We start from the raw sequence: 26,570 nt of genomic DNA, 5'->3' as shown, positions 1-26,570 counted from the left end.
GGGGCTGCTCTTTCTGCATGCCTTTTAGCTCTGGAGAACAGTGCAAGTTGATTCAGGTCTAGCTGCACTGCATGTTGCAGTTTTCCAGCATTATCAAGAAAGGCTCACAAAACAGGTGGCCACTCTGCTTCTTATAATAGATTGACACGAAATGCTGTTGAATTCTGCTGAAACATGTTCTGAAGATTTTTTCAAGCATATGAAGGTTTATCTTCAAATTGAGAAACTCCTATGGATAGAAAGCGTTGTGGTTCTCATTGTTCGAATGGATGAGAAGTGGCTATATCTGTGACCTAATAATAATACGATTTGGACTAGCAGCATGTCAAGAAATCTGGCCGCTAAGTATTCGTCACCTTATTACGACCTTAGAATGCATAAAGAGCGGCTTTTACTTGGTGGCCTAGCAGAAACCCTTGAATGACATTGTCGGTACAAATGTTACCAGATTAAAATAACCGTCACTGCTGCTTGCTCCAGATCCATTGAAATGCAAGCTAATATTTGTGAAGGTTAAAAAAAAGTAAGGTAACATAACAAACAAAAACATTGGTCCGCAGGTGCTAGCATCCACGATCGTTCACCATGTTCCATTAAATTATGAGCACTGCTTCGTCATGGTAACGACGAATACGTTCAGTGGTTGTTCATTTTATCTGCTCCCAACAAAAGATCCTATGCTCTCACACCCGTTTTGTTTTATTTTGCCTCACATCACAAAGTTTGCCATGGATTGTTTTTGGCAATGAAAAAGCTTTTCTGATCACGTGGTCATATATTCATTGGAGCACCTGTGTACAAGAGTAGTCTAAACTCGGAAAGGGGCACTAAATATTTGCTCACGGGCCATATTTTGCGCAGTCCTGGTCTAAAACAATCCATAATTTCTTTTTTTTTTTAAATTGAAAACATGTATTTACCTACAGTGACCTCACAAGCAAAGCTATAACCAAAGAAAACCAAGGATTGTTAATTTGTCCAACAGCACCACATCTAATAACATTATTTTGAAAAGTTTGTGCTTAGTAAGGTAGGGGAAGCACTTTGAAAAGTGTGTGTAGCAGTCACTTCACTCTCAAAAAGTGGCCTTTGCAAACCAACTCACAAATATCGTAGATATTTGTTGCACAAGGTTCTTTAATCTCACATCTTGTCTTTACTGTTAGGAGTACAATAAAAGGAGGAGTTGGGGGAGGAGCTCCAGTAAAAATAGTCACGTTTTTCGTGTCACAATCGTGCCACATTTTGTGTTCACACTCCCCATTCTTCTCATTGTAATAAAACGCTATATTTGTAATCAAAGTTTGGTAATTACAAAATGCCACTTCTCATGCGGACCTATCCTTAAAAACAGCACATCAGCATGCTTTGCGTGCAACTCTTTACAGACCTGTATACAGCCCAAAGATACCATGGAACACAGACCTGTAAAGGTTTGTTTGTTAATTGCTGAGCCACAGTGATGATTCCTCTTTGTGCATGCATGAGCCAAAGGGCAGAAGCAGAGAGAGCAGGTGCAGTACTCTTCTGGGAGTAGGTTTTCATTAGTATTTTGCTTATGACTGTAGTTATTATTTGGAGCTCCATTCTTTTTACAGGACTTCCTTTATTTATTTACTTATTTCAGCAATACTACTAGCCTGCAAAGGCTGTGAGCAGGAGTGGGGTACAAGATGCATAAATATATAATACAGACAATACATGTTTTGCATAACATCGCTTGCGCATAAAAAGAATATATATATATATATATGTATGTATATACCAGGACTGGTTTCGTGTACAGGTACAAGGTTTAAGTCACATCGGAAAACATACAGGGTAAAACATACGCATACAAGGCAACAAAGGACATCTTTACCTATAGACAAAAAAGAAAACAAAAGAACTAGTGTCTTCTGGCTAAATAAATTGTCGACAGGTGAGCCTTCAGGGCTGAAACGAAAGCAGCCGAAGACGAGCATTCTACAACGTCGGCTGGAAGCACGTTCCATTCTCGCACCGTTCACGGAAAGAATTAATTTTTTGAAGATATCGGTTCAACAATGAAATTATCACAGTTTTTTGGAGTAGTGAGAGCATGTGGTTCACTTAGTGACAGACTGAATAAAATTGTCCTTTGTTGTTCCTATTTTATTGTGATAGATTAGATACAGGTACTGTAACCGATCAGCATGGTGCCGGGACTGTAACAAATCAAGTTCAGCCTTTTTCACCAAAGCATTAGCAGATGCGTGCCAGCTGTAGGTATTGTAGACACATCCGGCAGATTTTCTTTGAATACTTTCTAACCGGACAATATTTTCTTTCGTGTACAGGTCCCACACTATTCATGCTGGTGATGTAATGTAGCACTTAAACAATATGGCAGTATGCCCATTTGAAGCTTTCTGTTATTCAGTAATGCCATATAAAAAAAAAAAAATTACCACTCATATGCAAACAATTACAACTTGCAACTGCTGCAACAAATGTTGAACAGTAACTTGGGACAGTTTCAATAAAAAAACTGTACGTGGAAAAACATGACTCAATACTTCCTCTACTCAATATTACGCACTCGAGGCCTACATTTCAACATCACTGACGCACTGGCATGTTTCTCCACTTTTGTCCCACCGTGCACCTTTTGACATTCCTTTTGTCAGATAGCAATGCGAGGACCACACCAAGAGAGCATTTGCTGTTATCCATGTCATTTTTTTCATTTCTGCACAACCAAAAGTAAACTGTTGTGCTTGTTTTATAATATTGGAGAAAAAAAAAACATGCTGGGGGTGCATCACATCCAAAAAAAACGACACAGCAAGGGTTAATCAGATATTCTGCACTGTAAGGTTGAAACGCACATTTGTAAACCAGCTACACCCTGTGGTATATAATGCAGCCTAGAAAGAGTTAAGCCACCTTTTTTTTTCTGTCTTATAGGGGAATGACTTTTACCACACACTGCAACATACAACTATATGACCTTAAATTACAAGTCTGTATAAAAAGCTACCAGCAAAAGCAACATGAACACAACATATTCTGATCAGGAGGGCTGAACTGTAGCTGGCATATAAGTAAGCTTAACGGCACATTTATTGAATGTTCTTGGGAAGCACCAGAGTAGACACACTAATATAAGGCAGAAACTTCAACATCAGTTCTGGTCACACGACGATCCATAATTATGGTACTTGTGATCATTTACTAATGGCATGCAAATGATGCTACATACAGTGTGGAAGCTTTATTCACTTCTACAGCACTAGCAGAGCAAAGTGGACTAGGCAAACACACAGCTTCTCACCTTGTTATTAGTCCTCAAACATAACAGCTACGATGGCAATACTGCAATTTAGACAAGTTTAGGTACAACACACACGAAGTGCAACATCTGTAAAAATTATGATTTATTGGCACCCTTCTGAAACAGGGTAGTGACAGACATTCACCTAGCCTGCTTGAACTAATCAAGTATGCTATACTACATGCTTTCAATCTAGCCATTTTGCCTACATCTCCCTAGTATTTTTTTCTCTTCCTTAAAACTTACATATTTACCATGTACCATTACCTATAACAAATCAGGTTTTATCAATCTCTTCCCTGCCTTTTTTTTTTTCTACCAATACTCCAAATGCCTCTTGCTTCTCTCGACTGCTGACTGGTTAATACTTCCATCCACTTTAAACCCCAGCGCTTCTGGAAGGTGTACGTTTTACCAATGGGTCTCGCTGGGTGAATACCTTCACATTCCATTAGAATGTGCAGTTTTTTCTCCAGATCTTTGCTGCAGCAGACACATGCCTCATCCTGTGGCACATATTTGCTCCAGTATGTTTTTGTGCTAAGGCAATCAGCTTGAGCCTCAAACAGCAAAGCTCTGCCCTCTGCGCTATTGCGCAGATTTTCCCTCCCAATTTATTTCTTGCCATTTTTGTTAATCTCTATGGTCTTTTTGTTTCCATATTTTGCATCCATATTTTCCATCCATATCCATATGTTTCCATATTTTGGGTAGTATAATATGGATAGAATTGAACATGCTCTCAGGAATGGAGGAAGCCTAAAAACAGTGAAGAAGAAACTAGGAATTGGCAAGAATCAGATGTATGCGTTAAGAGACAAAGCCGGCAATATCATTACTAATATGGATGAGATAGTTCAAGTGGCTGAGGAGTTCTATAGAGATTTATACAGTACCAGTGGCACCCACGACGATAATGAAAGAGAACATAGTCTAGAGGAATTCGAAATCCCACAGGTAACGCCGGAAGAAGTAAAGAAAGCCTTGGGAGATATGCAAAGGGGGAAGGCAGCTGGGGAGGATCAGGTAACAGCAGATTTGTTGAAGGATGGTGGGCAGATTGTTCTAGAGAAACTGGCCACCCTGTATACGCAATGCCTCATAACCTCGAGCGTACCGGAATCTTGGAAGAACGCTAACATAATCCTAATCCATAAGAAAGGGGACGCCAAAGACTCGAAAAATTATAGACCGATCAGCTTGCTGTCTGTTGCCTACAAAGTATTTACTAAGGTAATCGCAAATAGAATCAGGAACACCTTAGACTTCTGTCAACCAAAGGACCAGGCAGGATTCCGTAAAGGCTACTCAACAATAGACCATATTCACACTATCAATCAGGTTATAGAGAAATGTGCGGAATATAACCAACCCTTATATATAGCTTTCATTGATTACGAGAAAGCATTTGATTCTGTCGAAACCTCAGCAGTCATGGAGGCATTACGGAATCAGGGTGTAGACGAGCCATATGTAAAAATACTGAAAGATATCTATAGCGGCTCCACAGCCACCGTAGTCCTCCATAAAGAAAGCAACAAAATCCCAATAAAGAAAGGCGTCGGGCAGGGAGATACGATCTCTCCAATGCTATTCACAGCGTGTTTACAGGAGGTATTCAGAGACCTGGATTGGGAAGAAATAGGGATAAAAGTTAATGGAGAATACCTTAGTAACTTACGATTCGCTGATGATATTGCCTTGCTTAGTCACTCAGGGGACCAACTGCAATGCATGCTCACTGATCTCGAGAGGCAAAGCAGAAGAGTGGGTCTAAAAATTAATCTGCAGAAAACTAAAGTAATGTTTAACAGTCTCGGAAGAGAACAGCAATTTATAATAGGCAGCGAGGCACTGGAAGTCGTAAGGGAATACATCTACTTAGGGCAGGTAGTGACTGCGGATCCGGATCATGAGACGGAAATAATCAGAAGAATAAGAATGGGCTGGGGTGCGTTTGGCAGGCATTCTCAGATCATGAACAGCAGGTTGCCATTATCCCTCAAGAGAAAAGTGTATAATAGCTGTGTCTTACCAGTACTCACCTACGGGGCAGAAACCTGGAGGCTTACGAAAAGGGTTCTACTCAAATTGAGGACGACGCAACGAGCTATGGAAAGAAGAATGATAGGTGTAACGTTAAGGGATAAGAAAAGAGCAGATTGGGTGAGGGAACAAACGCGAGTTAATGACATCTTAGTTGAAATCAAGAAGAAGAAATGGGCATGGGCAGGACATGTAATGAGGAGGGAAGACAACCGATGGTCATTAAGGGTTACGAACTGGATTCCAAGGGAAGGGAAGCGTAGCAGGGGACGGCAGAAAGTTAGGTGGGCGGATGAGATTAAGAAGTTTGCAGGGACGGCATGGCCACAATTAGTACATGACCAGGGTTGTTGGCGAAATATGGGAGAGGCCTTTGCCCTGCAGTAGGCGTAACCAGGCTGATGATAATGATGATTTTGCATCCAATTTACTGTCTCCGTTTCTCTCACTTTCTTTTTCATTGCTCCTGGAAGTACCCTGTACCATGGTTGCCAACTTTCCCGACCTCTTCCTCCATTGTGTGTTTATGTTTTTGAGGTATAGGTACTTGTGCACTTTAGCCACCCCTATATTTTCATCCATGTTCTCGAGTCTTTCTTCAAAATTAAGTTTTCTCTGCACTTCTCCAACTTCAAAAAAAGGCCCAATCCATATCGCCTTGCACTGCCTCATTTGTGAGGTTACTGTGGGCCCCCAAAGCCAATCGGCATGCCAATCTTTGGTTAACTTCCAACTACGACAAGATATTCAATTTTAAGCCCTGAATGGCATTTGCCAGCATTAGCACTGGTACCATTACTCCTTTCCCGGACTCCACGCATCACCTCATATTTATTGTAGCCCCAAAGTGCTGTTTCACTATTACTGCATGCTGCTTCTCTTTTTTAGATTACTTGGCGAGTGCTTGAGTAGGTCTTTCCTTCGTTTATGCAACACCCAGGTATTTATATTGGTTGACTATGGGTATGACTTCCTGTACTAAAGAGGCTCCGACCATTGCACGAAAATCCTTTTAAAGTTTCTCTCTCTATCATGTTGAATTGACATGTCATTGTTTCATTAAAGGTCATAATTCCATATTTCTCTGCGCAAAACTTAAGGCCTATATTTGTTGATGCGTTACCACATATTTGCAAGTTTCTAAATCTATTGCACTGTCCGCTAGTAGCACTATGTCATCCACATATATTGGCACAGGAGCCTTTCTGTTTCACCCTTTGCCCTTATGGGTGCAAGATAAATCAAACACGAATTCATTGTTTTCATCATCTTGCTATGCAATTAACAAAGCATGAAAAACAATGAAGACAGGCTGCCCTTGCTTGTCTTTGGTAAATTTCCACATTGCATTTCCAGCCTTCCCACACAATTTGTACTCTGTTGTTCCTGCATATCTCCCTCAGCAGCTCCATGAAATTGTTTTCTATGCCTTCACGCTTGAGAATATCCCATAGCAATTCTGTCTATGTTGTCATAAGTTCCCATAATATCTGAAAACACTATCCATAAAAGTAGTCTGAGCTACTGAAATCTGAAAGACAGGAGAGCAGAGAGTGCTCTGATGGATGCCAATAAAACCACATGATTAGCAGATCTTGCTATGAACAATGATGCAAGTATAGAGGCATACTGTAGCCATACTGGCCAGTCCTTCAATACCAAGAAGCTCTGCTGTGTCCAGCTACCCCACCGAAGCTACTGGCCATCAACTAGGACAGTGGCACCACCTTTGTGTTAGCTGCTGTGCTACCATTATTTGACAAGCTGGAATCATGCACACGCTCATTTGTGTAGCCCATGGAAGTCAAGCTATCACAAAATGTAGCCAACAATTCTGACTTGCAGCACTTAGTCTTGAGTAATCCTTGTTTTCTTCATTGTAATGCGAGGTTACATGTCCCGAAAGTGCACAGCGGGTTACGGGATGCTGTAGTGGAGGGCTCCGGATTATAGATTTTAGATTATTTAGAAGAGGTCCGACATGATCCTCATCCCCAAGCCGGGTAAATCCTTAGAAATACAGAACATGCGGCCGATCTCTCTCACTTCCTGCATTGGTAAAGTGATGGAGCACGCTTGCCTGAGTAGAGTTAACGGCTACCTGGAGTCAAACGACCTGTACCACAGCAACACGATTGGCTTCAGAAGAGGGCTCTCTACCCAAGACGCCATGATACAACTCAAGGAGCAAGTCATAGACACCACGTGGTGGGGCTTGAGGGCAATACTTGGACTTGATCTAAAGAAGGCCTTCGACAGGGTCAAGCACACGGCCATCCTCGACAGAATCGCACAACTCGGCCTGGGCGAACGAACGTATAATTTTATCCTAAATTTCCTTACGGGAAGAACAGCCAGAATCAGACTGGACGAGGAAAAGAGTATCCAGGTGGACATGGGCAGTGCTGGCACACTGCAAGGGTCCGTCGTGTCACCGATGCTCTTCAACCTCGTCATGATCAGACTATCAGAGAGCAGAAGACTTTAAGAACGGCACAATTACACCCAAATACCTCAAATGGATCCCAGCACATATGGGAGAAGTTACCATGAATGCACCTCCCAACCTCAACGAGAAGGCCCACCGAGTCGCGCGAAAACTAGCTCACCGCGGCACGGACAGTGACGGCCCAACACACCGCAACCCCCTGGGAAGGGGGAAGGACTGCGGCGGAGGCAATGGAGAAGACGGAGGAGGCGAGGACGACGAAGGAGCGATAAAAGACGACAGGGACAGACTGGTCACATACCATGACATACTGACACACTACACGAAACAAAGAGAAGCATACCCACAACCCCACAAACAACTCGACAGGTCTCAAGAAACAAATTGGAGAAGATTGCAAACCAGAACATTCCGAAACCCAGTACACTTAAACAGAATAAATTCAACACAATATCCAGACGTGAACTGCAAGCTCTGAAAACACGAACATGCAGACATGGCACACATCTTATGGAAGTGCACACAGATCAGATCAGTATATGTAGAGGACAAGATAGAACCGGACCTTCTCAAGGAGCGATGGCTAAGCGCTCTGACTAGCTCAGAACTACACAACCAATTATTGGCTATCCAGCGGGCCCGGGCAGCGGTGGAAACGCTATACCTAATGCCCGGGTTGCCCGAGCCCGGGCTGGCAACCTCGCAGGTCCTTTTCCCATTAAAGTTTTTTCTGTCCGTCCGGATTATATGACTTCGGGCTCATTAACATGCACAGGCGTTTTTGCATTTTGGTCCTATTGAAATGTGGTCACCACAGCCGGGATTTGAACCCACAACCTCATTCTCAGCAGTAGTGTGCCACAGCCACTGAGCTACCACAGCGAGCAGTAGAATATTCTCATTGAATGCAGCCAGCTGACAACACGCGTCAAAACACATTCACTTCAATGAACCAAACAGGCCAGACCAGCACTCATGCTTTCATTGGCACTGTGAATGAAAGCAGAACTTGCACAGCACACATGCATTAATCGGTTCTTTTCGTCCTCTCTCACGAGAGACAAAAGCTTTAATCAAGGAAATAGTCTGGCTCATATCCCGTTTCATATTTGCTACATGTCATGTGTCAAACCAGAGTTTGTTACCTTCAAGAACATTATAAGGCCTTGCCAGAAAAGTAGTTCATACAATGCTATTGTGTTTTTTTTTAATGGCAGATGTAACTTGCTTTTCATGTGCCCAATGTGCCATATTTGGCCCAATATGCCATAGTTTTCAGAACATGAGCATCAACAACGACCAGACGATTTATTTTAAAACATAGTGATTATTCGACATATATACAGGATGCAGAGAAGAGAGTAGTTACACAGTGGAACCACCATTTGCTGTTTTCACATTAGGTCTTTCATTTGGTATTGCAGACTTGGCAGCAAAATTGTACTTCTTCTTTCTGTCTGGACCAATCTGCTCACTTTTCACAATAGTTTCAACAGCCTTTAGAGCATCCCGATACTTGCTTTGAAGTGGTTCAAGTCCATCAGTGTCAGTAAGATCGAGAGGCTGAATGTCTGTCTTCCCAGCTGATGAAAGCATTTCCTTGAAAGCTTGTAATTGACCTTGCCGCAGAAATGTCACGGCTGTGCCTGGAACGCCAGCACGCGCAGTCCTACCCACCCTGTGTACATATGTTTTAATAAATTTTGGAGGGTCATAGCATATGACATGCCGTACATTTGCCACGTCAAGACCTCTGGCCAGAACATTTGAGCAAACTAAGATGTCCAGTTTTCCAGAAGCAAACTTTCTCAGCACTCGTGCACGTTCTGCTGTGCTCAGTTTTGCAGAAAATTCTTCAGCACGAACATTACCCATTTCTTTAAGCACCAAGCTAAGCCTGTGGGCATCCTCCTTAGAAGCAGTAAAACAAAGGGTGTCCCGGAAACCATGGTTTGCCACAAGATCCCATACAGCCAATGGCTTTGTGTTATCATGAGTGAGGTAGTAAAACTCACTAAGCCCCTGTGGTGTAGTATACTTTCCAACGAAAGTTTTCTGTCGGTGTTCATCACTTGGCACGTTGATTGTGGCAGTGGCTGTGAAGAGTTTTGGCTGAAAAAGCATAAGGCTTTGCAGTTTGTCAGGATCCTGAGTCAGTGTTGCCGAGTACAGCAGCTTTTGCACAGGCTCTCGGCAATGCTGAAGACAGCAAACAGTCAATGGGTGTGTGCACAGCCGGTCGTGGACAGTCCCTCCACAACAGCAGTTCATCTTGCCTGTACCGAACACAGCCTGTTCTACCTCGGGAATTAATGTTGTTTGCACATCTTCAATAACTCTGTCAGCTTCATCAAGCACAAAAAACTTTAGCAGATGCAAGTTAAAGCCAGGAGTCTTGCGTATGTGGTCGAGTAGACGTCCTGGAGTAGCCACCACAATGTCTACTAAGCTTGCATAGCCCTTAGCACCTTTGCGAACAAGCAGTCCCTGTTCTTCGGCAAATGTTTTCGACCCAGTCACCAACTGCACATTCAGTGATGTTGCACCAACATACTGCAAGAATACAGCATGTACTTGTGCTGCGAGCTCTTTTACGGGAAGGACAACAACAGCACGAACTGCACGCACAACACGAACTTTTAGGTCTTCTATAATAGGTATAACATATGCAAGCGTCTTGCCACTACCTGTTGGTGCAGAAACACAAATATCTCGTGGCGGCAGGTGTGAACGCCGTTGCTCTGATGAAAGCAACCACGGAACTACTTTTTCTTGAACAGGAAATAGCTTCCGTATGTGGTTTGTAGCCAACACAGACATCATCTCAGCACTTAGGCTGCTGCTGAAGTGTTCTACTTTCCTGCTACCAGGCTTTTTGCCTTTCTTCACAATTGATGCAACCATCTCTGGATTGGATAACCATTCTGGTAGGACTCGGTGAACAACATCTGTTCTTTTCACCTGCACATCACCCAAAATCGGGTAATATTCTCCAGGACTGGTTTCAACAGGCTCTTGAACAGGTTTGTGGTCACCATCTCCTGTGTCTTCAACCTTAACACCATCTAACTCATCATCCAATGCAGTATGCTGATGATCTACGGTGGATTCTGTTCCTGCTGGCAGATTGTAGTTAGCTCCATTGTCACCAGCAACACTCAGGCCTTCATTGCGTCTGTCACGTCGCATGCGAGGCTGTTGGCTTTTCTTCCTTCGACTTTTCTTTTTTACTGCTGGTGTTTCCAATGTCAATACATCAGACAAAGGTTCCGCAACAGCTGGAGCTGCATCATCAATCTGAGAAGCCAGCTTGGCTTTCTTAACAAGTGGCACCACAATGTTATCCTGGGCAAGGCAGTTGTCACCAATTTCCAATGTCTTGCCATCCTTTTGACTATCTTCTAGTGCAATGGCTGCCGAATCTGTTTGTAGACACCCATCTTGTGCCAAATTACGAGCCTCCTCTTGTTTCCGTTTGGCTTTCCTTAAAATTTTCCGTAGTCGCTTGTCCGGATCAAACTTTTGCTTCGCTGACTCAGTGTCGTCGGTGAATCTATAAGATGAAATGTAGAAATACACAAACACATAATGCCCATGGACATCATCAGCACATGTAAAAAGATGTTACATTACATAAGTAACAAAGCAGCGCTGCAATGACACTGACACATATTTTCAATGTTACAGAAACTTTACTGCACACTGTTCGCATGTAAAAGGATGACGCTTATGCTAGAGCACTGGCACTGCAAAGGCTTAGGTTTACTTATAAGCCCGAGCCCAGCTCAGCCCAGCCCATGCAAGCAAGTGCAGCCAGACTTGGGGTGCACTCTTGTAACTTCGCAAAACTGCTGACTATAAAAATTGACACACTGGAATTTTAGGTCAGTGACGTCTCTAAGTGTCTGGGAAGGCTGGGGCAGACAAGCCATGGCACAACAGCAGCACACTCCACGGAATAGTGTATGTTAGCAGCAACTTGATGAACAACTTGGTGGCGTAAATTATAAACTGCATTGTCTACGTCATGCATGCCCTTTGGTTAACAATCTACATGTTGAAACTAAAATAGGGAGAGTCCAAATTCACTCGTAATATGAAACACGGATACCTACATTATAGACTGAAAAGTTTACAGCATTAAAATGAAGCTGAATAAAGCAATAAAAATTGTTTGTTCCATGTGTGAATATGGATGCATGTGAGCATTACCCTTGCGTGTCACTAGTTTATATTTATAGGAGTTACAACTTCTAGCCGCAGTGCATTACCGAATTCAGAAAGCCAGTAGAACAGCGCAATTTCTATTACTACCAGGTTTATTGGCTTAGGCTCTAGCATTCCACGTTGCACTTGTTCTTCGAGATTCAAAAGTGAGATGAAATGGTTAGTGATGTGTACATGAGTGGCCACCTATACTTTCGCCATATATTGCCGTACAACTACTTGGCTAATTTGTTACAAGTGTTCATGTCAAACTAATGCACTGGCAGCATGGAATGAACAAAGGATGGAATTCTTTTCTTCTTTTTTTATACATGTTCCTTTGATCCAGTGAAAAGTGTGGCACAGTTCACAAATTAGTGCCGAGCAAATAATCTGTGAGGCTGGTATCTTCCCACCAACCCAAAACTGGACTAGGATGGACAGTTCGGCTTAATGATCGGAAAACTAGAGTGCAGCAACGAAACAGCACTTGTTTGCATCATCTACATTGTGTATCGTCGTTCCTGCACTCTGGTTTCCTGGTACAGAACTGGTCCATGCTTTTTAGGCTCAAAGGCTAATGGGCTGAACTGGGACAGGCTGAGAAGGTCCCAAGCTGGGTACCGGCTAGGTTAGAAACCACTGACGCCAGGCTCGGGCAGCGCATGAGACTTTCTGACTCAGGCCAGAAAAAATGGCCTGTGCTGTGTTCTAGCTTATACTCCATCTCACTGACTCCATGCAGTGGAGTGGAAACTACCAAGTGTTGTCATGGCAGCCGGGGGTGCGTAAAGGTATGTAGTGCTCTCATTCAATATCACCTACAGCATATACGGTTTGTTTTGGCGCAAGCAAATTGCACACAGACGTTTCTGCGCTTTTTTAGGTCCTAAACAACTGCTTCTAATACATGCTACACGACAGTAAACTACAATGCATCTTATTTATGTCAGGAACAGTCCTTTACAAAAGCGATTGATTATTCATTCAAGTCGAGATTCAGACACATGACAAGCATCTGTTTAGCTTTCCTGTGTTCTCTCGATGCATTACATATAGCCTTGATTGCGTTTAACTTCTTTATTCTACCAAGGACGTGCTCACGTCAGTTACTAGTGAGCGCCTGTATCCTCCACTTTCACACGCAATCTGTTCTCGCGCATTTAAGTACTTTGAAGTAGACGGTCACTGACCGCAACGCTTCTACTTCGGTGATCTGTTCCGCCAACAATGTGTTATTTGCGGAGTGCTAAGCAATTTTGTTGCGCAGTGTGACGGGGCTTCAAGTTTTCAAGATGGCACATGCTCGCTTAAGTCACCTGGCTTCAAATTAATACTAAGGCTGAGAACACAGTTGAATACCACTGAGGACAACTCACCTGCTTACAACGTATAGTTTTTCCATGTTGCTAGTAGAACCACCCGTATGTTTACAAGCAGAGAGTTTTGTAGGTACTCATACGTTGCAAATCCGCCAAAACAACGTGCACCGCACGCTCATAGAATAAGAAACCAACCTGTACAGGCTTCGGATTGACTTCTATCTTTAGACTAGTGGCGTTTGCTTGCGGCGCGGTAAAAGAAGCTACACTCAAATATTATCGTGTAAAATCTAATTTTATTGATGCAGCATTTTATATAATGCACAACACATTACATAAAGTTTGTATGATTTTGAGATTGAAGCACGGTTTACCACCAGGGCACACTAGGTGCACTTAGTTACTCTTAAAACGGTTGCACCCTTTGGGGTGTATATTTGTCCCACAACGATAATCGTCATCTGCCTTGCTTGCGTTTCCTTTCTTGAAAACTCGGCTCTGGCTACTTTCCTGTCGAGAATGCTGCGTCATACTGATAACGCGCCTGCCGTTCGTGACTGGGAAGTACCGGGCTCGCAGCGTTAAAGGAAACGCGGGCGACATAGATGACGATTATTGTTGTGGAACAAGATACGCCCCAAAGGGTGTAAATTTTTCTAAGAGTGTATGCTACCAACACTTTTAGAAATATTTACACCCTTTGGGGCGTATCTTGTCCCACAACAATAATCGTCATCTGTCTTGCCCGCGTTTCCTTTCTTTATCACTGCGAGCCCGGCACTTTCCAGTCACGAACGGCATGCGCGTTATCAGTGTGACGCAGCATTATCGACAGGAAAGTAGCGAGCGCCGAGGTTTCAGGAAAGGAAACGCAAGCAAGGCAGATGACGATTATTGTTGTGGGACAGATATACACCCCAAAGGGTGCAACCGTTTTAAGAGTGAAAGGTATATGCCATAGAGTTTCCTAGGAAACTCTATGGTATATGCTACATTTGAGCAGTAACTCTAGGTGTACTGAAATGGGGCAGTATATGTCGTTCGCACAGCAAAACAATGGGAGAACGGGGGACGCTTCTGCGACGACGCCACCAGCAGGACGCTGCGATCGACCGGCGTGCTCAGCGCGTGAAATTTAAACATGTTGTGCAAAACTTCCTGCATTTATGAACTAAAACGCTCTCAAAACAATTGAAATTAACATATTTCACAAAAAATATTCTGGATATTTCAAAACATATCCTGACAGAATACTAATCCGTATACACTTTAAACGGTTGCACCCTTTGGGTGTATATTTGTCCCACAACAACAATCGTCATCTGCCTTGCTTGCGTTTCCTTTCTTGAAAACTCGGCGCTCGCTACTTTCCTGTCGAGAATGCTGCGTCACACTGATAACGCGCATGCCGTGTGACTGGGAAGTACCGGGCTAGCAGCGTTAAAGAAAGGAAACGCGGGCAAGACAGATGACGATTATTGTTGTGGGACAAGATAAGCCCCAAAGGGTGTAAATTTTTCTAAGAGTGTAGCCTGTACTTCCCATCATTGAAATTGAAATTCAAACATTTGCATTCTGCAAACATTCTGCATTTATGAACTAAAACGCTCTCAAAACAATTGAAATTAACATATTTCACAAAAAATATTCTGGATATTTCAAAATATATCCTGACAGAATACTAATCCGTAGCCTGTACTTCCCATCATTCCCATGATAGTTGTAGCATTTATGGTTGTAGCTGAACATAAGTATTCTGTGGTTGACCGATCGCAGTGTCAGATTTCCCTCTAGTTATAGTAATATGAAACTCTATGGCTAAAATAAAACAAACAAAAAAGCCACAGACATCCAAACAGTACAGTGCCTGTCACACTTTAACCTCTACTGAGATTAGTTTGTCTCGCCAAAACTTTTTCAGCCATCGTTTTGATTCGGGAGTGGTTCTTTGCATGGGCTTTGCCAAAACCCTTTGCAGCTTTTTCTTTTTTTTTTTCCTTCAAGGAGGTTTGTAAGTTCCTCGCCCCTCTCCCCACTCTGCGCATGCTCCGCCACGCCATATGTCGCTTAGCATATCACCTAGCAACGGAAAGACGCCTGTTCTTTCTTTCGCTTCTTTATATGTGGCAAATTCAGCAAGATATCCCACACCCGGGCCCTATAAGAGCCACCCGTACAAAGGGCTGGACGTGAGTAAAGCGTTTGACAATGTGTCACATGCTTCAATACTCACAAATCTAGCCCAAATGAATGTCGGGAAGCGCACTTATAGCTATATTACAAGCTTTCTCAAGGATCGCACTGCAGAAATACATTTTTGGGACATTAAAAGCGGATGATTTCAATTAGGTACAAGGGGCACCCCTCAGGGTGCGGTCCTCTCCCCCTTCCTTTTCAATTTGACCATGCGAAACCTGCCTCCATTACTGGAAAGGATCCCGCATATCAAACACTCCATCTATGCCGATGATATCACCATCTGGACCAATAGTGGTTCCGATGGAGAAATCACAGAAGCATTACAAGCGGCCGTGGATACCGTACAAAATTTTGTGCGACAGAATGGTCTAGCGTGCTCACCGACAAAGTCAGAGCTTCTCGTCATCCGAAATAAATCAACCAAACACGCCACCAAAAGGGACGCCACCTCACCTATACAAGTCAGTATGGAAGACGGCCCAGTTCCGCCCATACTGAATGTAAGAGTCCTGGGCATGCTAATTCAACATAACACCCATAATTCTGAGGCGATTGTCCGATTACAGACGACAACCCGACGTGGCCTAATCAGATGAGTAGCCACAAGACACCGCGGTATGAAGGAGGCTGATGTCTGCCATCTGACGCAGGCTTTCCTGATCAGTCGCATCGTGTATTCCTTCCCCTACTACCACCTACGCCTTTCTGACAAGGAAAAGGTTAACAGCGTCATTCGCACAGCTTATAAAGGTGTCCTTGGTCTCCCGAGGTATGCGAACACTGAACGATTACTTGAGCTAGGTATATACAATACCCTAGACGAACTCATGGAGGCCCATAAAACAGCCCAACGTGAACGCCCCTCCAGCACTGTAACTGGCAGGGTCATTCTAAGTAAACTCGTGCTGAATCCCGTTATGAATTCAGCAGGAAGAACAACATTACTCGGTGCGGTCAAACACTGTTTGGTTATAGAACCGTTACCCAAGAACATGCTCCCGGGAGACACGACAAGAGGCAGACTGCCAGAGCCATAGCCCTTCAAGAAAGGTACAAAGGCAACCAGCACACCGCTTATGTCGATGCAACAAAGCAAAATCACCAAACTTACGTAGTGAGCATCGTGACCGGAGAGGGAAGTATCCTCAATGCCGCGACCATAAAAACACCATCCACCGTGGAAGCAGAAGAGACTGCCATTGCGTTGGCCATCATGAATCCGTCCGTGCGAACTATCATAAGCGATTCCAAAAGGGCAATCGTCAACTTTTCGAGAGGCAGCATAGGTGTCTGTGCAGCGCGAGTCCTACGGGACTTTACAAATGAAAATACTGTTGAACTCGTATGGGTCCCTGCCCATTCGGGGAATCAAGGGAATGAGGAGGCGCACTGGATAGCCCGAGGTCTAATCGACCGGGAGGTGTGCCCCTCAGACTCGGATCCCATGGATGAGGCACCGACGACATACCACGAGATAACAAACTACTACAAGCAAAAAAAGCAAATCTACCCGCCTCCAAACACAAGCTTCACGCGAGCGCAAGCCTCGATCCTGCGTCGAATCAAAACTAAGTCGTTCCCCAGCCCACATTGGCTGGCCATAATTACCAACTGGCAATGGAACCCAATATGTCAAAACTGCACAAATCAAACATTGGCTACCCAAAATCACATTCTTTGGGAGTGCGATCAAGGGATTACCCCCTCCCAGGTCGCTCCTGCCAGCTCCCTCAGAACAGACGTGGGAGGAGCTGCTCAGAACACCGGATGAAAAACTACAAAAAGCCCTTGTTGCCTGGGCCGAAAGGGTTGCTCCTCATGAGGGGCCATCCTAGGACTCAGGCCTGCCAGATCATAACTGAGCAGAATCTCAATAAAGTTGTTACCACCACCTTCTGCGGATTTCCAACGCTCGCGGGGAATGCGAAACCACGTGCATCGATTCGTGCTTCTTTCTGCGGTGCACAGCTAGGGATGGAGGGAGGCACATTATCAGTGCGTTAATGTTCTGCACTCACAGCATCTGAGGAAAGTGTTAATTCTGAAGAAGTATACCTCCATGTCCAGGATGGACATACATAGACCGGCTACATACGCACCATGCAGAAATGAATTCGGAGAGCTCAAAAGAGACCTTGCCGCTAGAAATGTGTGTTTTCAAACGGAACACTCCACCAGGCCAAGATGTCCTGAATAGTTCGCTGTGCGTGTTCGAAAAAAGGTTTTGCGCTCACCGCTGTGCTGTTCTTGCTCAAATTTTGCAGAACGATTGCATTTTGGCGTCAACTTCGTTTAGTATAACACCTGGCACAGTTAATTGTCTGGGTTTTAAGAAAAAAATTCAAATTTTGCAAAAAGTATGAACCTACCTGCAAAGAACTGCTCCCTTTTGATTTGTGGTTTGTTGGTGTTGATGTAGCTTCGATTGAGTGACCCTTGCATCTTTGTTAAACCCAGTGCCATCACTAACGCGCATGTCGTCCCATTCTTGCGTATGCATTTTCCTTCCATGCGTATGCGCGTCCACATGCATTCGTTCCAGTCTTTGGCGCTTCTCTGTGTCTGCAGATGTGCATAGCTCCGCTATGGTCCCTCGAACACTTGCATTCCCATACGTCAGCCACAATTCAGGATCGCCAGCCAACCTATAGAGTCTTCACAGGACTGCATTTATCTATGTCTATTACTCGCAGGGGACCTCGATCATGAGAAGGAAATTTACAGAATAATAATGAGTTGGAGTGCACACACCATCGCAAGGCATTATGAAATCCTGACTGAGAGCTTACCACTGTTGTTGAAAAGAAAAGTGTACAATCATTGCTTTCTATCGGTGGTAACATATGGGACAGAAACTTGGAGGTTAAAAAAAAAGCTTGAGAACAAGTTAAGGACTGTGCAAAAAGCGATGTAAAGAAAAATGTTAGGTTTAACATTAAGAGACAGTAAGAAAGTGGTGTCAATCAGAGAGCAAATGGGGATAGCCGATATTCTAGTTCACATTAAGAGAAAAAAATGGAGATGGGCAGGCCATGTAATGACTAGGGTCGATAACCGGTGGACGATTAGGCTTACAGAATGGGTGGCAATATAAGGAAAGGCAAGTGTAGTCAAGGATGGCAGAAAACTAGGTGGAGGGATGAAATTAGGAAATTTGCAGGCACAAGTTAGAATTGGCTAGCACAAGGCAGGGGTAATTGGAAATCACAGGGAGAGGTCTTCATCTTGCAGTGGAAATAAAGATGGGCTGATGATGATAATGTCAACCCCAGTACCGCCACCATCTTCCACAACCCCCTCATCACCTAATACTTGTTGAACTCCCGCAGGGTGCCTGCACAGTAGCGTGCTGCCATTGCCCTCATCAGGTAGTTGGAGCCTTGGTTAAAATGCACCCCAAGGTACTTCACTGTACCAATGCACTGTAGAGTGCTTCCTGGTAGGGTCCTCATCCTCTCATTTGCAAGGTACTGTTCCATCCCCCACACCATCCCCCTACATTTCACTTGATTGCCCTCACATATATAAAGCAGCATTTGAAGTTTGTCCAGTGTGTTTACAAGCAGAGCAATGTCATCTGCACTCATTAGTGCTGGAACTTGTGTTACCAACCATCTTTCCCTGCTCCCAGTGTTGTAGACCTGCAGCCTTTCATATACACCCACAATATACAATATGAACAAAAAATCAAATCAGCAACAGGTGGCATCCCTGACTGAGCCCTACTTTGTCATTAGCAGAGGCTGTTGTCTGTCTACTCCAATCCACTTTGGCTGTTATTCCACTGTACATATGTGGTCCGAACAAAATGAAGGCCCTTTGCATTTAGGTTCAGCTTCTGTAGTGTGGTGTACACTGAAGAATTGGTCACTGAATGCAATCTTATGTGAAGGCTACCAATAATGAACTCTGGGTCCACTCAGCAATTTCGATACACTGTGCTAAAATAAACAGGTTATCTTCTGTCTGCCATCCTGTAGGATAGCCCATCTGGAACTCTCCCAGTATGTATACACTTATGCTCTGCCTATCTTTGCAGCCTCTTCCTGACCACATGTGCAACTATGCATTCTGTAAAGCACTTGTCACTGCAATAGGCCTGTAATTTGTCAGGTCTCTTCTGTCTCCAAACACTTTGTACATTCTGAATCACTGCTGTCTAGAGTGGTCGAGTGGCAGGCTACGCCAGCATCCACAGCTGCTGCCTCGCGGTAGCTGCTAGGTTCCACATATGTTTTTCTATAGCGAATGGCCCTAACATGTAGCATGACCATCATGGTCTCATTGTGGCATCGGCCTGCGCATTTTTTTTGTTGAAAATATGGCAGCCAAATCGTCTGATTTACCACTCTAGACAAGTGTGATACAGATCATACAATGGAGCCACTCCACTTTCCTTCCAGCCCTCGGGTATTTGTGCATCCACTGTGATCTTCCACAGAATATCCATAAGCTTCTGGAATGTTTCTTCGCCTTCGCCAAGCTTATTGGGATTCCGTCACATCCTAACGCCATTCCAATGTTCATTCTTGCTGCTGCCTGCTTTGGCTCCCTGTCTGTGGGTGCTCTTCTGAGTTTGACCTCCAGATCCAGTTCCCCAGTATTTAGGATGAGTTCTTGGGTGTTCTCATTATCTACTATAACTTTTACCTTGTCTTCTATATCACACAGCCAATCCTCTAGCAGTGGAAGACATTGCCATCCCTTCTAGAACACTTTCCTTGAGAGATGCACGAAGTATGTAGTGTTGTGTCCTGGCATGCCCTGCCTCCAGGTACAGCATGAGCAGCACTTTGACTAAATTTGTGCATATTTTGTTGAAATAGTTTGCCCGGTTCCTCTTTTTATGCCACGTAGATTTCACATACTTTGGAAATGGCTTCCTGCTCTTCCCCTTGTTTCTTGATGGACACAGCTAGCCTTCCGCCTGGCCTTTATGACTGCAGCTACTTCTTACATTTACCATGCTTTTGCCCAACAGCGCTTTCCAGTTTTGGCTGGTTTCTGCTATGGCACGATTGTTATTTCTTCAATGAGAGCTTCATATGTCTCCACAGCATTAACCCTGGCTTTTAACTCTGCTGCCATTAATTGCAACTCTTGCTGTGTCAACCTCTGTGCCTTCTCTCAGTGTTGCTGTTCACTGCATTGGGGACCCCTCTGAAAAAATGCGTATTTGATTATAGTCACTGCCTTAGGTTGTGCATTCCATCCTCGTCAACTCATTCCTTGAAGTACTTGGTATATATTGGGTGACACCAATGGCATAGTCTATGCATGTGTATTGACTCCGCATACCCTACGTAGCCTCCTCTTGACACTTCTCTGTGTTTCACCACCGCTAAGCCTTCTGCTGCTGCTAGTGCTAGCAAGTGCCTCTCATTGGTGTCAGTCTTCTCATCAATTTCTTATATGTGTCCCTTGAAATCTGCCACAGTCAACACCTCATAATCTTGTTTGAGTGCGCACCCATTGATGGTGATACATATGTGACATCTTGAGCCTCTAGGAGTAGCTACTAGTTAATTGATCTCCGATCAATCGTTCGATTCATGTGTGGCTCAGGCTCATGGTGCCAGTGGCAAAAAAAGTTGGCTGTACAAGTAAAACACATTAGCGCTGCCAAGTGTGCCAAACAACATGTTCCTCGTGCTTTCAGCTCTGAGGTGCAGTCAGTGCTGTCTGCTTGAGTGGAGTGCTTGAACTTTTATGCCTAGATGACGGAAAGATGTAGTATTGACCTAAAGAAACCCAAGGAGGTCTAAAATAAAATTTGGAGTGGAAGCTAGCACAGCTTCTTATCAGCAGAATTGAAACCTGTACCTTCCCTTCACCACTAGAGTTCGCTTGCAGCTCAAGTACTTTTGCTCTGATAACATGTCCATTAAAATTTGCCAAGACATTCAGGCTTTACTCTAAAAGCAGCGACTCCAAGTAACACGTCAAGCAGGATCTGTATAGCAGAATCAGCCACTAACATGGTATTTCAGACTCTTCATTTTCTTTGTTAAATGAAGATCTGGGACGTCGGAGCCATATAAAAAATACTACCAAGCCTACTAACACCCTAAATAATTTAATATACCTAATAGCTTTTCTGCCGCCAGTTTCGGCTTCATTTCCCAGGATGTTATTGTGTGGTGGAGTCGTGGTGCAGAAGGTGGTAACATAATATAATAGAACATTGAAACCATGCCAGAGAACACCTACGACCATGCATCATTTTGATGCTCACTCCGGCTTGCTGAGACGTCTGCTATCCTGCTAAATTGTTCCTCGCAACAGTTAAAAGCATGGGAGGTGACCAAATGAGTGCCAGAATGCTGTAATGTCCTGCTTCCACATGACCACCTGGGAATGCGGGGTCAGAATTTTGTTAGCTACAACCATATGAAGCATCTGTTGGCTTTCATATGGTTGTAGCCAAAAAAAGAAGTGGGCCCCTCAGTTTCCCTTCTCATTGTTCATTACATAATGAGGCCCACGACTCCAGCAGATTTGATGCCATCAGGTAGCATGCAATAGTTTATTTGTCAGCTGCCAGCTCCTAAAAAGTTAATGTACGTTTGCTATCGGTCAAAAGGGTGTTCTACATACGCCATGGTAGCCAGGAGTGCTGCTGGCTAACACTCCCAGGCTTGAATCCTGTACACATATATAAATACCCAAGAAATTGGACATGAGAATAGCTACTGCTGTAGAGGATGTTGCTAGTGCAACGTATGCGCATAATGCAGAGGTTATGGGTTTGGCTCCCATCGGCGGGAAGTCATCTTCTCATCTAATTTCACTTACCTTTAATATGCAATTTCTACACTTCAACTAAAACCAAATAATTTCCCCTATGCCTTTCTTGGCTTCATTATCTATTGGCATCATATGGTTGCACCTGGGAATGTAGTCACGTTGAAAGTTCTGCATTATCGGAGGCCTGGAAAATAGGCAACGTAGTGCCAATTCATAAGACAAGGAGCTGAGAACTTGTTTAAAATTATTGGCCTATCTCATCGACACGTGTTTGCTGCAAGGCATTAGAGCATATACTGTACATGAGCGTTTTTAATCAAACAATAGCCTTTTAGTTTACCAGCAATGCTTCAGAACTGGCCACTCTTGCTTTACCAAGTTGTATAGCTGAATTTACTCATGATCTACACGTCATTCGATAAGGGCATGCAAGCTGATTCTATGCTGAAGGATTTTCAGAATGCCTTCGATAAAATTTGTCACACTCTCTTATTACTCAAGCTATCCTATCTCAGTTTTCCTGAAAATATTCTTTCCTTGCTCCACATACAATTATTTGATTGGAAGGTCTCAAAAAGCTAACTACAATAGAATTTCACTGATACGATCTTCACGGGAACCAAAAAATAAAATATATAATCCGAAAAGCATATTATCCAAAACGAGCTAAAAAATAAAGTATGAAAATAGGCGTACTTGGTGACAAACTAATAAGAAAAGTTCGTGAGACGTCGAGTACTACTGCTCTGCATAACATGTTATGTGAAGCAGCATCACTCGATGCCACGTAAACCACAGCCAATGGACTTTTACTCAGCAACGTTGAAATAGCTTGTCAGTTTGTGCTGGACTTTCCTTTCTTTTTTTCAATATACATAAAAAAGTTCTGGAAGTTACCAAAAAAAAAGCCGCTGTTTCCTCACTCAATTGGGCAGCTGCGCACTACCAGTCAGTGTGGCTGCACTGCCACAGCAGCATTTTACTGTCACCGGTGTACTGCAAGCATTTTTTTCTCCAGTGTGGCTTGGGCTTAGCACATTTGTGGGTCGGTGTAATGTTAGTGAGGCTAGTACACTGGAATATAAAGCTATCAGGTTTAGAAATACCAGTGAATCCCACTTCTGCAATGGTATTATCGAATTTCAGGTGAAAATGCAATCGCAGTAACCGTATGAAAAAACATTATTGTTCCTAGGTTGGCTGGGAAAAGAGGGAAAGCGTGTTATTCTGAAAACCGTATTATGCAGAATCGTATCAATGAGATTTCACTGTATAATGGATGAGACAACTAAAGTTTGTCTCATCTGGCATAAGGATCTGTTCTCAGGCCTTTGCTCTTCCTTTATATTCATAGCTATGGCTACAGTTAAATTTCTAATGTGAGTTTATATACAAGTGACAATAGTCCTTTACAGGGGAATTCATGATGCTGACCTATTTGCAGTGGAAGATGACCTAGATGCAATTTCTGTTTGATGTGCTCAGTGTCACATACTTTTAGATGTGGCGAAATGCAAACACATATATTTTTCTCATGCAAATGCAGTCCATCTGAGGGACAGTACTACTTGGAACTATTCAGCTATTATTGGAGCTATCAAAGTAAAGTATTTAGGCATAACTTTCATGAGTGGTTTTATGTGGAATTCCTGCATAGGTGGCTGTAGACAGGAAGTAAGCTTTTAATATATACTTCACAGAAATACTGTACATAAATTATTTGTTCTATCCTGGAATACGCCTCAGTCGTATTAGAACTTACACAAACAGAATCTTACATACCCTCTTGAGACGATACAAAACCAGGCCGCACATTTCATTACAAGCAACTGCACATTTTGAAGCAGTGTCATTGCATTACAAAATTCTCTCGGCTGGCCTGCCCTTGCAATGCGTCACACTTTTTCATGTATCTCATTTTGAAAGTCTCATTGGCCTAAATAAAGACGCCTACATTAAGTGACCTGTGTAATCTCACATCACCTCAGTCACATGCTTTAGATAAAGGAAATGTCATCTTATGCGCTTACTTTCAAAAGTTAATTTCTTTCCTGAACCATCAACTCTTAGAATGGACTTCCCTGTGACATCATTGAAGTTGCTTGTCGCAACAAATTCTTTTACAGGTCTGCGAAATCATGTACGAGTTGCAACGTTTATGCTTTTTGTTCAGTTCATGTGTGAACTTGACTAGTATTTTGCATTTGTGCCTCTAAACTTTTGTTACAAGGTTTTCTCTATAGCTGTACTAGTGTTTCATACTGTTTGCCACCATAATATTTTATCACACGTATATCTTTTGTGTATAGATGTTCGTTTACCCCACTGCCCACTGGGTGAGTGTAGCCATACCAATAAATAAAAGAAGCTGGAAATACCATTTAGGACACTATAGTAAGCAAACATGACTCCTGGCAACAGAGCATCAGCCAGTACTTGTTAAAGAAGCTAAATGTGCTATGTGACAAAAGGAATCAAACGATGTCGCTGAGTTTTCACACAGAGTGTAGAGCATAAGATATGTGTTTTCCATTGACATTGAAAATTTGTATTATTAGGTACCACATGCTACATTATTTGTAGCCATGAAGGCCTGTAGGGATGAACACGGGGCTGTTGCATTTCAGTATTCATCAGGCATGTCTGTCGACATTTTTAATGCGAAGTGTTCTTCTCCGAGTCCATCTACTTTCTGGCAGGCGAGCCCATCTTGCTGTTTTCGTGGGCCAATCCAAGTGATAGCACAGTCTAAAATTATGCGCAACTGTGTATATGCCAATGGGTTGCAGATTGCTTTCAATGTTATATCTTGCCATTCCAAACATTGTCTTATTATAAATATAAGCACTACAGCCTATTATAATCTCTACATAACCATTCACCACACAGCAGCTATACATTATTCATGAAACCGTCTTGTGCTGCAACGTGTCACACAACGCTTGGCATTACATTAATGTCAACTACGATTGAGTCTGCCACTTTTTACCTTGTTAGAAGCTTATCTTAATTCAACCTTTATTACATTTGACAAGGAGATTTATCTGCAATGACAAGGAATATGCATAGGATCTTGCACTGCTCCAGTGCTCTTAATAATTTTTTCTTCCCAGGTTGACAAAGCATTTGACGTAGTTTTTAAAGGGCCCCTCACCAGGTTTGGCCATTTTAAGCAGACAAGCGCAGTATATACAATGCACAAATAATAAAACCTACAACCAGAATGTCTGCAAGTCTTTGTATACTACTTGGTGTGATAGCAAGAGGGACGTACTTCCATTTCGTCTGCCGGTTCCCACATTGTGCAGTGGTGCGCACAGATTATAAAACTACAGTCGAGCGCCTCTACAATGAAATTACCTGTATAACGAAGGAATAATTATGCCCCAGTTCTGTTGTGAGCTTTGTCGTGCGCAACCTTCACAAGGAAGTGACCTGTGTAACAAATATTTCGGAAGCCCCAAGCACTTCGTTATAAAGACATTCGACTGTATCTCCAGATGTGCGCGCACTGAGAGATCCATTTCGGTGTAGTTCAGAAGTAGCCTGACAACAATGCACGTGTTCTTGTGCAAAGCGCGAAACGGGAGACCACAACAGCTCGTGCGCAAGATCGTCACCAGAAGTGCGCACTGCGCAGCAAAAACATGAGAAAAAAAAAAGAAAAAAAAAGATGTGATGCGATCCTCCAGCTCTGGTATGGGAGAACACAGGGAAGGAATTTCGCTTGCGAAGGCTAGACGAGGCAAGTGAAATGTTGGCAGTTAAGCTTGCCTTTTGAAATCATGGGTTCACAACATTTCAAACATTTCTATCTCTGCTATTAATGAAACAATTTGAAAAATTATTGTGGTAGAACACTCTTTAGAAGGCACTTAACAACTTCCAGCATATAACTGAAATTTTCTGTGGGGCCTGGTTAAGGGGACCTTTAAAGGGAACAGCAGCTGTGGGGTTCTAAAGGTTTTTAGATACATAGGCTATATTAAAAAAAATATTGTTATAAAGTAACTTGCACTCAGGTGGACCTAGCTATGATCAATGAAGTTTTAGCAGCCTTTCAGCAAAATGGAAAAGGTCTGAAGTTCACTCACAAGCTGCCTCATAATGGGACAGTTATTAAACCTACAGATTATTTTTGGAAGCGGACATGCCTGTTGGAAGTATTTGCCCCATGTTAAAGAGAACTGTTACTGTTTAACTCTGCTTGCTTGAAGACAGCAAAGAAGGAAAACACTGAACTTTGCCTACGTTTAGCTCTTCTTCTTAATAAGCCGTGTCCACATCAAACGCAGTATAGCTTTGA

At 43.2% G+C, this 26,570-nt stretch overlaps 1 protein-coding gene across 1 annotated transcript; it reads right to left on the bottom strand.

Annotated features, from left to right (window-relative positions):
* Positions 1–9,079: 9,079 nt before the first annotated feature.
* Dbp73D (putative ATP-dependent RNA helicase Dbp73D) lies at positions 9,080–13,542 on the bottom strand. The gene is made up of 2 exons (XM_070538960.1): positions 13,376–13,542; positions 9,080–11,343 (listed from the first exon to the last, which is right to left on the bottom strand). Exons 1-2 carry the CDS (start codon positions 13,399–13,401, stop codon positions 9,156–9,158), a joined length of 2,214 nt encoding a protein of 737 aa, XP_070395061.1. The 5' UTR covers positions 13,402–13,542; the 3' UTR covers positions 9,080–9,155.
* Positions 13,543–26,570: the final 13,028 nt, after the last annotated feature.

Source organism: Dermacentor albipictus, chromosome 1, assembly GCF_038994185.2.
Source record: "Dermacentor albipictus isolate Rhodes 1998 colony chromosome 1, USDA_Dalb.pri_finalv2, whole genome shotgun sequence".
In the NCBI taxonomy this organism is placed as follows: Eukaryota; Metazoa; Arthropoda; class Arachnida; order Ixodida; family Ixodidae; genus Dermacentor; species Dermacentor albipictus.
Note: the sequence above shows the minus strand (reverse complement) of the source record. Positions and strands in the feature narration are given on the sequence as shown.

Excerpts from the sequence above, each read along its gene's own strand:
- Dbp73D (XM_070538960.1), bottom strand. The coding sequence starts at position 13,401 with ATGGAAAAACTATACGTTGTAAGCAG. Across the intron at positions 11,344-13,375 it reads AAACTATACGTTGTAAGCAG|ATTCACCGACGACACTGAGT; the intron begins GTGAGTTGTCCT and ends TTCATCTTATAG.